This window comes from Manis pentadactyla, chromosome 18 (assembly GCF_030020395.1).
Source record: "Manis pentadactyla isolate mManPen7 chromosome 18, mManPen7.hap1, whole genome shotgun sequence".
NCBI lineage: Eukaryota > Metazoa > Chordata > Mammalia > Pholidota > Manidae > Manis > Manis pentadactyla.
The window spans coordinates 8,772,568-8,787,059 of NC_080036.1; the positions used below are offsets into that span (position 1 = coordinate 8,772,568).

At 40.9% G+C, this 14,492-nt stretch overlaps 1 protein-coding gene across 5 annotated transcripts in view; it reads left to right on the forward strand.

The window, feature by feature from the left end:
• HERC2 (HECT and RLD domain containing E3 ubiquitin protein ligase 2) overlaps positions 1–14,492 on the forward strand; it is a 278,650-nt gene that overhangs the window by 198,503 nt on the left and 65,655 nt on the right. For 4 of the 5 annotated variants that reach the window (XM_036876980.2, XM_036876983.2, XM_057494741.1 and 1 more), the window contains 6 exons: positions 1,165–1,255; positions 1,560–1,737; positions 1,923–2,004; positions 2,089–2,260; positions 2,982–3,126; positions 3,865–4,090. In XM_036876980.2, the coding sequence (XP_036732875.2) occupies positions 1,165–1,255; positions 1,560–1,737; positions 1,923–2,004; positions 2,089–2,260; positions 2,982–3,126; positions 3,865–4,090 (894 nt within the window). The remainder of the gene's footprint in view (positions 1–1,164; positions 1,256–1,559; positions 1,738–1,922; positions 2,005–2,088; positions 2,261–2,981; positions 3,127–3,864; positions 4,091–14,492) is intronic. The other variant, XM_036876984.2, reaches the window with a different exon arrangement.

Consider the following 14,492-nt stretch of genomic DNA (forward strand, 5'->3'; position numbering starts at 1 on the left):
CCTTGCATTCTTTTTCAAGTTGTACTATTAAGAATAAAAATTGGAGAATGCAAATCTCCAGGTGGTCTAGAGTTTAATTATTGTTGCCACACATGGGTGTTGAGACCAGCAGTTGTTGGCTTTCCAGGCAGATGAGGCATACCCCTCCCAGGAGTGGTTTTCAGTCTTGGAGATGTGATCTTGGGTTCATAGCATCTTTGAAATAACCACGTTTTATGCTTAAATATACATAATTTTTCTGAGGAAAGAGCCTATAACTTTCATCAGATTTCCAAAGTATACAAAGGCTTGAGTAAGATAGAATTTTGCTTTTCTCTCTATAAAAGTCTGGAGGTGAGGTCTAGGGCCTGTACGGCAGCTCTGTGCCCAGGAGGAGTGGAGTGCCGGCTACTCTTCCTGCTGTCCATCCTCTTTGAAACATGGCCTTGCAGGCAGGCACAAGGTGGGCCTGTCTTCCATTCTACTCAGCTCCTCTAAAGCACTTTATTGGAAGCCTCACTCACTTCTGTAGCATCTCTGTCAACTCCTCTCTGGGCACTTGAGTCTGGAAAGCTGAGTACATGGTTGCCCTTATAATATGGATTCTGTTGGTAAGGAATAGGGCAGAGTAAGTGTTAGGGGTCTGGGGGTCCCAGGAGCTGGCAGGGACCCAAGTGGCAGAGTAATAAATGACGGTAGAGAGCACTCTTGTCCTGAGGTGGGGTGATTTGCCTGGGAGGATGGTACCCACTGAGGAAAGTGCAGAGATGATATGCTTTGGAAAGAGAGTAGAATGTCTTAATTGTAAGTGTTGAACATTCACTTAAATAATTGCACTGTTGGTGTGCATTTTTCTAAAGCTTAACTGCCACTGTATTTGATAATTTTCCTAATCACAAATGTGCTTATTTTCACTTTTTCCATCTGAAGTTTGGTCTTTTATATATTTAACGTAGCAGGAACCCCATTAGTAAATAGCACTATTTTGCCTTCTTGTAAGTAAAATTCTTTCTAGGATTTGAACTTTGTAGTTTAATGAAAGTTCACTTATTTTATGTACTTTTTTACCCTGTTTACTCAATTATTTAACCCGTATTCCTTGAGTACATACCACATGCTAGGCAGAATAGGCGGTTATGCTGTGAGCTTTTGTCAGCTTGCTCTGTGTGAACATTGCCGTTGCAGGTGGCCGGCACGCTACGGCTCTGACTGTCGATGGGAAAGTGTTTTCCTGGGGGGAAGGTGATGATGGCAAACTTGGACACTTCAGCAGAATGTAAGGATTTTTTTTTATTGTGCGTTAACAAGAAACTGTTACTGATGATAAGAGTGGATGCCTTTTGAAAGCAATTTTGCGGGAAACTAAATAGGATCAGTTATTTATGAAAATGGAACTGGAATTTATATATATATATTTGAATATGAATGTGATTTGGCATCACAAGTTCTGTTTTAACATTTGATAGTTGATCTACAGATGTTGTTTTGGCTAAATGTGGATCTGTGTAGATGTCCTTTTTTCATTTCTTTTTTGAAGAAGGCTGGATTGGTTATAGGGAATTTTATTTAATCTTATTTAGGAACAGTGACAAGCCACGGCTGATAGAGGCACTGAAAACCAAACGTATCCGTGACATTGCCTGTGGGAGCTCGCATAGTGCAGCCCTCACCTCTAGCGGTGAACTGTATACCTGGGGCCTTGGAGAGTATGGCCGCTTGGGACATGGGGACAATACAACACAGCTGAAGCCCAAAATGGTGATTATACACATTTTGTTGCTTTTAGAAAGCTTACCATCTGCTGATTTCAAGAGAAGATAAGCTTTGACTCCAGGAAAGTTCATAAAGACATGTACATTATTGGCTTTCAGTCTGTGGAAAAAATTTCCCTTGCTTTCTTAGTGCCTGTGCTTGATTCTGTTTTTACATTTGTAATTGAGTAGGTGAAAGTCCTTCTTGGTCACAGAGTAATCCAGGTTGCGTGTGGAAGCAGAGATGCACAGACCCTGGCTCTGACTGATGAAGGTGAGCTCCTGTCCTGATTCTTCCTTTCTGGGTAGATGGACATCGTGAAAGCACTGGTCTGAAGTATTTTTTTTTAAAACCTAGGTTTGGTATTTTCCTGGGGTGATGGTGACTTTGGAAAATTGGGCCGAGGAGGAAGTGAAGGCTGTAACATTCCCCAGAACATCGAGAGGCTGAATGGACAGGGGGTGTGCCAGATCGAGTGTGGAGCTCAGTTCTCCTTAGCTCTCACCAAGTCAGGAGTAGTGTGGACATGGTATGTGAACCCCTGGTCGCCCGCCAGTGTGTCTGTGCCTTGGAGGGATGGTAGAACTTCCATTTTCTTATTCATCCAGGTGTCTATTCCCTTTTATTTATTTCAAGTTTGGATTAGTGGCAAGATTATAAGAAAAAAATTCCCATTATAACTGCATTATTTGGAAAAGAACACTAGAGAAATTTTAGCTCAAGTTGTCTTTCCTATTGGATGAAGTTTATGTAGAAGGTTTCTTCTGTTTCCATACCATCCTAGAAGCCTGATAATCAAATTGGTGGAAAACAGACTTCTGATTTCTTTGATCCTGAAAATGTTCATGTGTGTTTCTTCTGAAAGCTTAGTTTATTAATTGAAAAGGAGTGGGACACCCCCCCATCTGACCTTGGATGGTGTGATGGGCCTTTGCTTGAGTATCATGACCCAGAGGCAGATTGAGGAAGAATTGTACCTCAGAGGGCTTATAAGAGGCACTTGAAGTTGTCATGTTTTCAGTCTTTTTATATGAAAACCTATATCAGTAACTCAAATGTAGTAAAACACCCATTAAGGATCTTGTTGACAGAATTAATTAAATTGAACTAATGGCATTCAAAGACCTTTGATACTGCATGTGATGTTACCATTGAATTGGCTCTAACACTGTAAACAATGAGCATTTTCCTGTGGACGTTGCAAAATTGGAACCATTATATTAAAATGTGCACTGTCAACTTCCTCACAGGGGAAAGGGGGATTACTTCCGGCTGGGCCATGGCTCTGATGTGCATGTGCGGAAGCCACAGGTGGTGGAAGGGCTAAGAGGGAAGAAGATCGTTCATGTGGCTGTTGGGGCCCTGCACTGCCTGGCAGTCACGGACGCAGGGCAGGTAAGCTGAGATCGTGACAAGGTTTTGTTGTGTCGAAAGAGTGACTTGTGATGAAATGAGATGAGTGTTGGTATTTGAAGAATCAAGATAATGGGCTGTGTCCATTTTGCTCCTGTGTGTATCTGCCCAGCCTTCAGCATGGGTGGGGGGCACCCGGGATAGTCACTGAATGATGCATGTTATCGTTCAGAGGAGTGGGCTTCCCACGCTGAAGTCCGTGTGGAAAGGTGGAGAGAGTGCAGTCATTGAGGGTGCTCCACTGCTGAGGTGCTCGCAGGGCTTTGCTTGGGAAATTGATAGGTGCTGGGGATATGGACATACTTCATTTTAGAAGTAGAGTTGACTTTGGCAACTATTACTCATTCTTCTGCTTTGAGAGGCTATATATACCATGACAGGCTCATGGATGTTGTATTTTTTAAAATTACAACAAATTAGATAACTTTTTTAACCCAAATGAATTAAAAATGAATTATACTTTATAGTTATGTTAAGCCAAGAAGTGAATTACTCGAAAAGTGAGTATATTATTTTTGATCATTTGCTTTCCAAAATAAAGGAAAAGATAATTATTGCACTTAGTTGAAGAGACTCTCCCTGCTTCCCACAACAAAATTAATAGATGAATTCATTGTATTGATGTTAATATTCATTTATAGTCATTGGCAAAAATTTTTAAGTAAATTTAAAGATGATATACTGAAATGTTGAAAAATTCGTTTCTGTTCCCCTTAACAGGTATATGCCTGGGGCGACAATGACCACGGCCAGCAGGGCAATGGCACAACCACGGTCAATAGGAAACCCACACTTGTACAAGGCTTAGAAGGCCAGAAGATTACCAGGGTGGCTTGTGGGTCTTCGCACAGTGTGGCATGGACAACTGTTGATGTGGCAACACCTTCTGTCCATGAGCCTGTCCTCTTCCAGACTGCAAGAGACCCTTTAGGTGCTTCCTATTTAGGTACCATGGATTTGTATTTTACATGAGATTCTTCTGTATGGCACAATATAGATAGAATGTTTGATAGTACCACCAGGTCAGCAGCTCTAGGACCATACTAACTGCATTCTGAACCATGGCCACTGAGTAATCATGGGACACTCTGTTGTGATTTCTGCATGCTGGAATGAAAACTTTAGATGGAAGTATGATGCTGATTCTTGTATTAGGTTCAGGTTATCTCCGGCAATGCCTGCAAGCAGAGAAAACGTTATAATGACTACTTGAAATGTATAGGCAGTGTGTTGGGCTGCTTGGTATTTTCAACCTCTATTTAGGTAAAGTCAAAATTCAATAAACTGTACATATTTATTTATTTATTTATTTTTATTTTTATTTTTTTTTAGATAGTTATTTTTTATTGAAGGGTACTTGACACACAGTATTACATTACATTAGTTTCAGGTGTACAACATAGTGATTCAACATTTATATACATAATTCGAGGTTCCAGCTATCACCCTACCAAGCTGTTACAATATCTTGACTATATTCCTTATGCTATACATTACATCCCGGTTACTTATTTATTTTACCATTGGAAGTGTGTACTTTTTTTTTGTTTTGTTTTGTTTTGTGTTTTGTTTTTTTGTGAGGGCATCTCTCATATTTATTGATCAAATGGTTGTTAACAACAATAAAATTGTGTATAGGGGAGTCAATGCTCAATGCACAATCATTAATCCACCCCAAGCCTGATTTTCGTCAGTCTCCAATCTTCTGCGGCATAACAAACAAGTTCTTACATGGAGAACAAATTCTTACATAGTGAATAAGTTGCATAGTGAACAGTACAAGGGCAGTCATCACAGAAACTTTCGGTTTTGCTCATGCATTATGAACTATAAACAGTCAGTTCAAATATGAATACTCATTTGGTTTTTATACTTGATTTATATGTGGATACCACATTTCTCTCTTTATTATTATTATTTTTAATAAAATGCTGAAGTGGTAGGTAGATACAAGATAAAGGTAGAAAACATAGTTTAGTGTTGTAAGAGAGCAAATGTAGATGATCAGGTGTGTGCCTGTAGACTGTGTGTTAATCCAAGCTAGACAAGGGCAATAAAACATCCACGTATGCAGAAGATTTCTCTCAAAACAGGGGGTGTGAGTTTCTAAGCCTCACCTCTGTTGATCCCAAATTTCTCACCTGATGGCCCCCCTGCGACTGTGCCTGTCTTAGGTTGTTCCTCCCTTGAGGAATCTTACCCATCTCTGGCTAACCAGTCATCTTCCGGGGCCATACAGGGAAATGTTAAGTTGGTAAGTGAGAGAGAAGCCTTATTGTTTGAAATGGTTAGCTTTTTATTTCTTTGCATATTTATGCCCTGTAGTTTCTATGCCCAGCATGTGTCTTGAGGTATCTTTACCACTTGGAAGAATTATGATACTCGGTAAATTTGATATGAGGCACAAATTCTATTTAAGGGTTGTAATTAGGAAGGAAGAAGAAAAGCTATAGAAGTAGCAGGCGGAAGAAAACATGGGAAGATTGATTATTTCTTTGACATATCTTCTTGTAGAGTAACTTCAGCATGTATAGGTTTTAAGCTACTACTTAAATGGTGCACACACATTAACATAATAGGAGTACAGTTACATAACCAAAGCATACCTGTAATTACCAGCCATCTCCAGTGAAACCAAGAAAACCAGATAGGCACCTTAGGCATTTGTGAAAACTTATCTATGATATGGTGGATATTGTCCAACTGAACTTGAACAGTCTGAGAGAAATCAGACAAATTAAAACAACCCATTCCTGGGGACTGTTCACATCCCTTATGTTCTTTTAACAGTAAATAGTCTGTAGTTGTTAGATTTTGGAGTGCTACAATTTGCACTTCTCCTAATTCTTGATTGAGTTCCAACAGTATAGATCCAGTCAAATTTGTTGTTTTACTGTATGCACAGGCCAGCTTAGATATCTCCTTCATTCCCATGGCAAGTCCAGGAGCTGGTGGGATGAGTGCATCTACAGCTATAGGAGTGCGTGGATCTTTGTTGGGGTTTTTTGATGATCGTCTTCTGGCATGAGTCTTCCAGAGAGTGCTGATGTTGGAAGTTCTCTTTCATATCGTATCTTAGTTCATTTTCGGGGTAGCCCAATTAGGCTTTGATCTTCTGTATAAACGCAAACAGACCCTTTGCCTACACTTTTATATGCCCTTTATACCCTTGTGTAGAACTCATTGGAGGTTACCACACAGGAACTGCCCTTTTTTTGTTTTGTTTTGTTTTGTTTTTGGTATCACTAATCTACACTTATATGACGAATATTATGTTTACTAGGCTCTCCCCTATACCAGGTCCCCCCTATAAACCCCTTTACAGTCACTGTCCATCAGCATAGCAAAATGTTGTAGAATCACTACTTGCCTTCTCTGTGTTGTACAGCCCTCCCTTTTCTCCTACCCCCCCATGCATGCTAATCTTAATACCCCTCTACTTCCCCCCCCCACAATCCTTCCCTACCCACCCATCCTCCCCAGTCCCTTTCCCTTTGTTACCTGTTAGTCCATTCTTGGGTTCTGTGATTCTGCTGCTGTTTTGTTCCTTCAGTTTTTCTTTTGTTCTTATATTCCACAGATAAGTGAAATCATTTGGTATTTCTCTTTCTCCGCTTGGCTTGTTTCATTGAGCATAATACCCTCCAGCTCCATCCATGTTGCTGCAAATGGTTGGATTTGCCCTTTTCTTATGGCTGAGTAGTGTTCCATTGTATATATGTACCACATCTTCTTTATCCATTCATCTATCAATGGACATTTAGGTTGCTTCCAATTCTTGGCTATTGTAAATAGTGCTGCAATAAACATAGGGGTGCACTGATCTTTCTCATACTTGATTGCTGCATTCTTAGGGTAAATACCTAGGAGTGCAATTCCTGGGTCAAATGGTAAGTCTGTTTTGAGCATTTTGATGTACCTCCATACTGCTTTCCACAATGGTTGAACCAACTTACATTCCCACCAGCAGTGTAGGAGGGTTCCCCTTTCTCCACAGCCTCGCCAACATTTGTTGTTGTTTGTCTTTTGGATGGCAGCCATCCTTACTGGTGTGAGGTGATACCTCATTGTAGTTTTAATTTGCATTTCTCTGATAATTAGCGATGTGGAGCATCTTTTCATGTGTCTGTTGGCCATCTGTATTTCTGTTTTGGAGAACTGTCTGTTCAGTTCCTCTGCCCATTTTTTAATTGGGTTATTTGTTTTTTGTTTGTTGAGGCATGTGAGCTCTTTATATATTCTGGACGTCAAGCCTTTATCGGATCTGTCATTTTCAAATATATTCTCCCATACTGTAGGGTTCCTTTTTGTTCTATTGATGGTGTCTTTTGCTGTCCAGAAGCTTTTCAGCTTAATGTAGTCCCACTTGTTCATTTTTGCTGTTGTTTTCCTTGCCCGGGGAGATATGTTCAAGAAGAGGTCACTCATGTTTATGTCTAAGAGGTTTTTGCCTATGTTTTCTTCCAAGAGTTTAATGGTTTCATGACTTCCATTCAGGTCTTTGATCCATTTTGAGTTTACTTTTGTATATGGGGTTAGACAATGGTCCAGTTTCATTCTCCTACATGTAGCTTTCCAGTTTTGCCAGCACCATCTGTTGGAGAGACTGTCATTTCGCCATTGTATGTCCATGGCTCCTTTATCAAATATTAATTGACCATATATGTCTGGGTTAATGTCTGGATTCTCTAGTCTGTTCCATTGGTCTGTGGCTCTGCTCTTGTGCCAGTACCAAATTGTCTTGATTACTGTGGCTTTATAGTAGAGCTTGAAGTTGGGGAGTGAGATCCCCCTACTTTATTCTTCTTTCTCAGGATTGCTTTGGCTATTCGGGGTCTTTGGTGTTTCCATATGAATTTTTGAATTATTTGTTCCAGTTCATTGAAGAATGTTGCTGGTAGTTTCATAGGGATTGCATCAAATCTGTATATCGCTTTGGGCAGGATGGCCATTTTGATGATATTAATTCTTCCTAGCCACGAGCATGGGATGAGTTTCCATTTGTTAGTGACCTCTTTAATTTCTCTTAAGAGTGTCTTGTAGTTTTCAGGGTATAGGTCTTTCACTTCCTTGGTTAGGTTTATTCCTAGGTATTTTATTCTTTTTGTGCCATTGTAAATAGAATTGTTTTCCTGATTTCTCTTTCTGCTAGTTCATTGTTAGTGTGTATGAAAGCTACAGGTTTCTGTGTATTAATTTTGTATCCAACAAATTTGCTGAATTCTGATATTAGTTCTAGTAGTTTTGGAGTGGAGTCTTCAGGGTTTTTTATGTACAATATCATGTTGTTTGCATATAGTGATAGTTTGACTTCTTCTTTACGAATCTGGATTCCTTGTATTTCTTTGTTTTGTCTAATTGCCATGGCTAAGACCTCCAGTACTATGTTGAATATCAGTGGTAAGAGTGGGCATCCCTGTCTAGTACCCGATCTCAGAGGAAATGCTTTCAGCTTCTTGCTGTTCAATCTAATGTTGGCTGTGGGTTTATTGTAGATGGCCTTTATTATGTTGAGGTACTTGCCCTCTATTCCCATTTTGCTGAGAGTTTTTATCATGAATGGATGTTGACCTTTGTCAAATGCTTTTTCAGCATCTATGGAGATGATCATGTGGTTTTTGTCTTTCGTTTTGTTGATGTGGTGGATGATGTTGATGGACTTTCGAATGTTGTACCATCCTTGCATCCCTGGGATGAATCCCACTTGGTCATGGTGTATGATCCTTTTGATGTAGTTTTGAATTCAGTTTGCTAATATTTTGTTGAGTATTTTTGCGTCTACGTTCATCAGGGATATTGGTCTGTAGTTTTCTTTTTTGGTGGAGTCTTTGATAGTTTTGGTATTAGGGTGATGTTAGCTTCATAGAATGAGTTTGGGAGTATCCCCTCCTCCTCTATTTTTTGGAAAACTTTAAGGAGAATGGGTATTATGTCTTCCCTGTATGTCTGATAAAATTCCATGGTAAACCTATCTGGGCTGGGGATTTTGGTCTTGGGCAGTTTTTTGATTACCACTTCAATTTTGTTGCTGGTAATTGGTCTGTTTAGATTTTCTGTTTCTTCCTTGGTCATTCTTGAAAGGTGGTATTTTTCTAGGAAGTTGTCCGTTTCTTCTTGGTTTTCCGGGTTGTTAGCGTATAGATTCTCATAGTATTCTCTAATGATTCTTTGTATTTCTGTGGGGTCCATCCTTATTTTTCCTTTCTCGTTTCTGATTCTGTTGATGTGTGTTGATTCTCTTTTTCTCTTAATAAGTCTGACTAGGGGCTTATCTATTTTGCTTATTTTCTCAAAAAACCAGCTCTTGGTTTCATTGATTTTTTTCTATTGTTTTATTCTTCTCAATTTTATTTACTTCTTCTCTGATCTTTATTATGTCCCTCCTCCTGCTTACTTTAGGCCTTATTTGTTCTTTTTCAAATTTCGACAATTATGACTTTAGACTGTTCATTTGGGATTATTCTTCCTTCTTTATATAGGCCTGGATTGCTGTATACTTTCCTCTTAAGACTGCTTTGCTGCGTCCCATAGAATTTGGGGCTTTGTACTGTTGTTGTCATTTGTCTCCATATGCTGCTTGATCCCTATTTTAATTTGGTCATTGATCCACTGATTATTTTGGAGCAAGTTGTTAAGCCTCCATGTGTTTGTGAGCCTTTTTGTTTTCTTTGTGCAAGTAATTTCTAGTTTTATGCCTTTGTGGTCTGAGAAGTTGGTTGGTAGAATTTTAATGTTTTTGAATTTACTGAGGCTCTTTTTGTGGCCTAGTATGTGGTCTCTTCTGGAAAATGTTCCATGTGCACTTGAGAAGAATGTGTATCCTGCTGCTTTTGGGTGTAGAGTTCTATATATGTCTATTAGGTCCATCTGCTCTAGCGTGTTGTTCAGTGCCTCTGTGTCCTTACTTATTTTCTGTCCAGTGGATCTGTCCTTTGAAGTGAGTGGTGTCAAAGTCTCCTAAAATGAATGCATTGCATTCTATTTCCTCCTTTAATTCTTTTTTTTGTTATCATTAATCTACAATTACATGAGAAACATTATGTTTACTAGGTTCACCCCATCACCAAGTCCCCCCCACAACCCCTATTACAGTCACTGTCTATCAGCATAGTAAGATGCTGTAGAATCACTACTTGTCTTCTCTGTGTTGCACAGCCCTTCCCATGCCTCTCCCCACATTATACATGGTAATCGAATGCCCCCTTTCTTTCCCCACACACCCCCCAATATCCCTCCCTTCCCACCCATCCTTCCCAGTCCTTTTCCCTTTGGTAACTGTTAGTCCATTCTTGGGTTCTGTCATTCTACTGCTGTTTTGTTCCTTTAATTTTCTCTTTGTTCTTGTACTCCACATATGAGTGAAATAATTTGGTACTTGTCTTTCTCCGCCTGGCTTATTTCACTGAGCATAATACCCTCTAGCTCCATCCGTGTTACGAATGGTAGGATTTGTTTTCTTCTTATGGCTGAGTAATACTCCCTTGTGTATATGTACCACATCTTCTTTATCCATCATCTACTGATGGACACTTAGGGTGCTTCCATTTCTTGGCTATTGTAAATAGTGTTGTGATAAACATAGGGGTGCATCTGTCATTTTCAAACTGGGTTGCTCTATTAGGGTAAATTCCTAGAAGTGGAATTCCTGGGCCAAGTGGTATTTCTATTTTAATGTTTTTGAGTTTAATTCTTGTAGTGTTTGTTTCACATATGTTGGTGCTCCTGTATTGGGTGCATATGTATTTATAATGGTTTTATCCTCTTGTTGGAACTACCACTTTATCTTTGTGTAATGTCTTTCTTTATATCTTGTTACTTTCTTTGTTTTGAAGTGTATTTTGTCTGATTGTAGTACTGCAACACCGTCTTTTTTCTCCCTATTGTTTTCATGAAATATCTGTTTCCATCCCTTGACTTTTCGTCTGTGTATGTGTTAGAGTTTGAGGGGAGACTCTTGTAAGCAGCATATAGATGGGTCTTGCTTTTTTCTCCATTCTGTTACTCTGTGTCTTTTGATTGGTACATTCAGTCCATTGACATTTAGGGTGATTATTGAAAGATTTGTACTTGGTGCCATTGCAGGCTTTAGATTCATGGTTACGGAAGTTTCAATGGTAGCTTCTTTACTATCTACCTGTCTAACTTGTCGCTTATTGAGCTATTATAAACACAGTCTGATGATTCTTTGATTCTCTCCCTTCTTATTCCTCCTCCTCCATTCTTTATATGTTAGGTATTTTTGTCTGTGCTCTTTTGTTTTCCCTTTGACTGCTTTTGTGACTATTTGATTTTATTTTTTGCCTTTAGTTAGTATTTGGTTTGTCTGCTTTCTTTATTGTGATTATATTTTCTCTCTGATGACATCTATTTAGCCTTAGGAGTGCTTCCGTCTGGAGCAGTCCCTTTAAAATATCCCATAGAGGTGGTTTGTGGGAGGCAAATTCCCTCAACTTTTTCTTGTCTGGGAATTGTTTAATCCCTCCTTCATATTTAAATGATAGCCGTGCTGGATACAGTATCCTTGGTTCAAGGCCCTTCTGTTTTATTGCATTAAATATATCATGCCATTCTCTTCTGGCCTGTAAGGTTTCTGTCGAGAAGTCTGATGATAGCCTGATGGGTTTTCCTTTGTAGGTGACCTTTTTTCTCTCTCTGGCTGCCTTTAATACTCTGTCCTTGTCCTTGATCTTTGCCATTTTAATTAGTACGTTTCTTGGAGTTGTCCTCCTTGGGTCTCTTGTGTTGGGAGTTCTGTGGGCTTCCATGGTCTGAGAGACTTATTTCCTCTCCCAGTTTGGGGAAGTTTTCAGCAATTATTTCTTCAAATACACTTTCTATCCCTTTTTCTCTCTTCTGGTATCCGTATAATGCAAATATTGTTCCATTTGATTGGTCACACAGTTCTCTTAATATTCTTTCATTCCTGGAGATCCTTTTATGTCTGTCTCCCTCAGCTTCTCTGTGTTCCTGTTCTCTGATTTCTAGTCCATTACCGGCCTCTTGCACATCATCCAGTCTGCTCTTAAGTCCTTCCAGAGATTGTTTTATTTCTGTGTTCTCCCTCCTAACTTGATCCTTTAGCTCTTCCATATCTCCCTACAGGTACATCAGCGTGGTTATGACCTTTATTTTGAAGTCTTTTTCAGGAAGATTAGTTAAATCTGTCTCCCTAGGCTCCCTTTCCCTCTCAGGGGTTGTCTTTGTGATTCTGGACTGGATGAAGTTCTTCTGCCTTTTCATGGCGATAGAGGTAGTGGTGAGCAGTTGGTGTGTGTGTCAGCTGGGAGAACAAAGTCCCTTCCTGCTTGCTGTCACCTTGCCCTCCTTGGAGCACATTCCTGTTTTATTTACTGAGCCGCCACGGGCCGGGCAGCCATCGGAGCAGCCCAGAGCCCTGTGGTGAGAGGCAGGCATGCCACGTGTGCTCTCCTGTAAGAACGGCGACCCTTGGCACCCTTTCCCAGCTTCCTGTGTCTGTGCTCACCGTCAGGGACTCTGAGGCTGGCTTGGGCAGCTGCAGAGGAGGCTCTGGGTGGTTGCTTTGGGCGCGGCTGCTCTCCGGCTGCTCCCCTGCTATGGCGGGGCCACGCCGTAGGGGGAATGGATGGGAGCTTGTTTATTGCCGTGATGGGCTTCAGAGCTGCGCTGCCTCCCAGGGGTCTGGGGCACCTGGAGTTCCCCGGGATTCCCAGCTGCTGGGCTGAGTGTGCTGGGACACTTCCATCCAGCTGTGTGTCCCCTGTCCCTTTAGGACTTTTAAAAAGCACTCGCTTTTGTTTTGTCCCAGGGGCGCCAGCTGCAGGGACCCGCTTGCAGTTTTTACTGTTCCGTTTCTCTAATATCCAGCACACCATGCACTGTGTGTCTGCGCTCCGGTGCGGATGGCTGGGGCTTGGTGTTCAGCAGTCCTGGGCTCCCTCTTCCTCCCCACTCCAACTCCTCTCCTCCCACTGGGAGCTGCAGTGGGGGGCGCTCGTGTCTCGCCGGGCCGCGGCTTGTATCTTACCCCCTTCATGAGGTGCTGAGTTTTCGCAGATGTAGATGAAGCCTGGCTGTTGTCCTGTGTCTTCTGGTGTCTTTTAGGAATAATTGTATTTGTTGTCTTTTCAAAAATATATGTTTTTGGGAGGAGATTTCTGCTGCCCTACCCACACTGCCATCTTGGCTCCTCTCCCTCTCAGTCTTTTCATTTTTTTACTTTCTTGTCTCTGTTTCATTTGAGTGGTTCCTGTTGCTGTGTCTTCAACTCACTTGCTAGTCTTTTCTTCATTTCCTAATGTGCTGTTAACATCACCAAACTATTTAACCTCAGACATTGTAGTTTCTTCTGTAGAAATTAGACTTGGTTACTTTTATGTCCCTCATGTCTCTCATTCTCTTCTTGAACATATGGAGAATAGATGTAATAAGTGTTTTAATTCTCTTGATCCTGATTCTGATGTCTGTGTCCATTTCTCAGGTTTATAGATGCATAGGGTTTTCTTCTTATTTCTGAAGTGGGTGGTATTTCCCTGTCTTACTGCCATTCTGCCTTCCTGGTAACTTTTGGAATTCATAATATATGAATTCTACTCTGGATGTTGCTGGAGATTTTCTGTGTCTGTCACTCTTCTTGAGCTTGGATGTAGTAAAGTTAACCTGAAACTGTTTGTCTTGTTTTTGAATTTGTTAAGTGGATTCAGGCCTGATGTTAGCCGGGGGCTATTTATTCCCCACCACTGAGGCAGTACCCTTCTCAGTCTTTTGCTCAGTGCTCTATGGAGTGTGATGTCTCCCTGCCAGTCTGGCGGGAGCAGGCACTGGGTGGAGCCCTCTGTTCTTCTGGCCCGTGTGCTGGGTCTCCACTCCTTTCACACAGTTCATTCTTTGGCTTCGGGCAGTTCTTGTTCACATAGGTGCCCATCACTTTTGCGGCCTCCTCAGCTAGGGTGAGTGAGGGCACCTGCACATCTCTAGGCCACAAGCTGGGCCACTTCTCTGGTTCTGCCCTGTGAACTCTTGAGTTCTCCTTCCTCTGTTGATGGAGACCACTGGGCTCCCCCTCGTTCCCCTCTCTCTGCCAAGGCCTGGGAACTCCCAGGACAGTGAGCTGGAGCGTGTGCCCAATAAGACTGTTTTTTGGTGAGTGTCTTGTCTTCTTTCCACTGTTTTGGATTATTTTTTGTCTTGCATTTCAGTATTAAGTAAGTAAAGGTAGTTTAATTATTTTCACAGCTTACATATTTATAACATATTGTTATGAGTGCATTTTTCAAAAGTATCTGCATCTTTTTGTAATTAAATGGAACCTTTGTTTGAAACGGTTTCTTTCTAGAGGTATAGATAAGATAATATAAGTGAATTTTTTT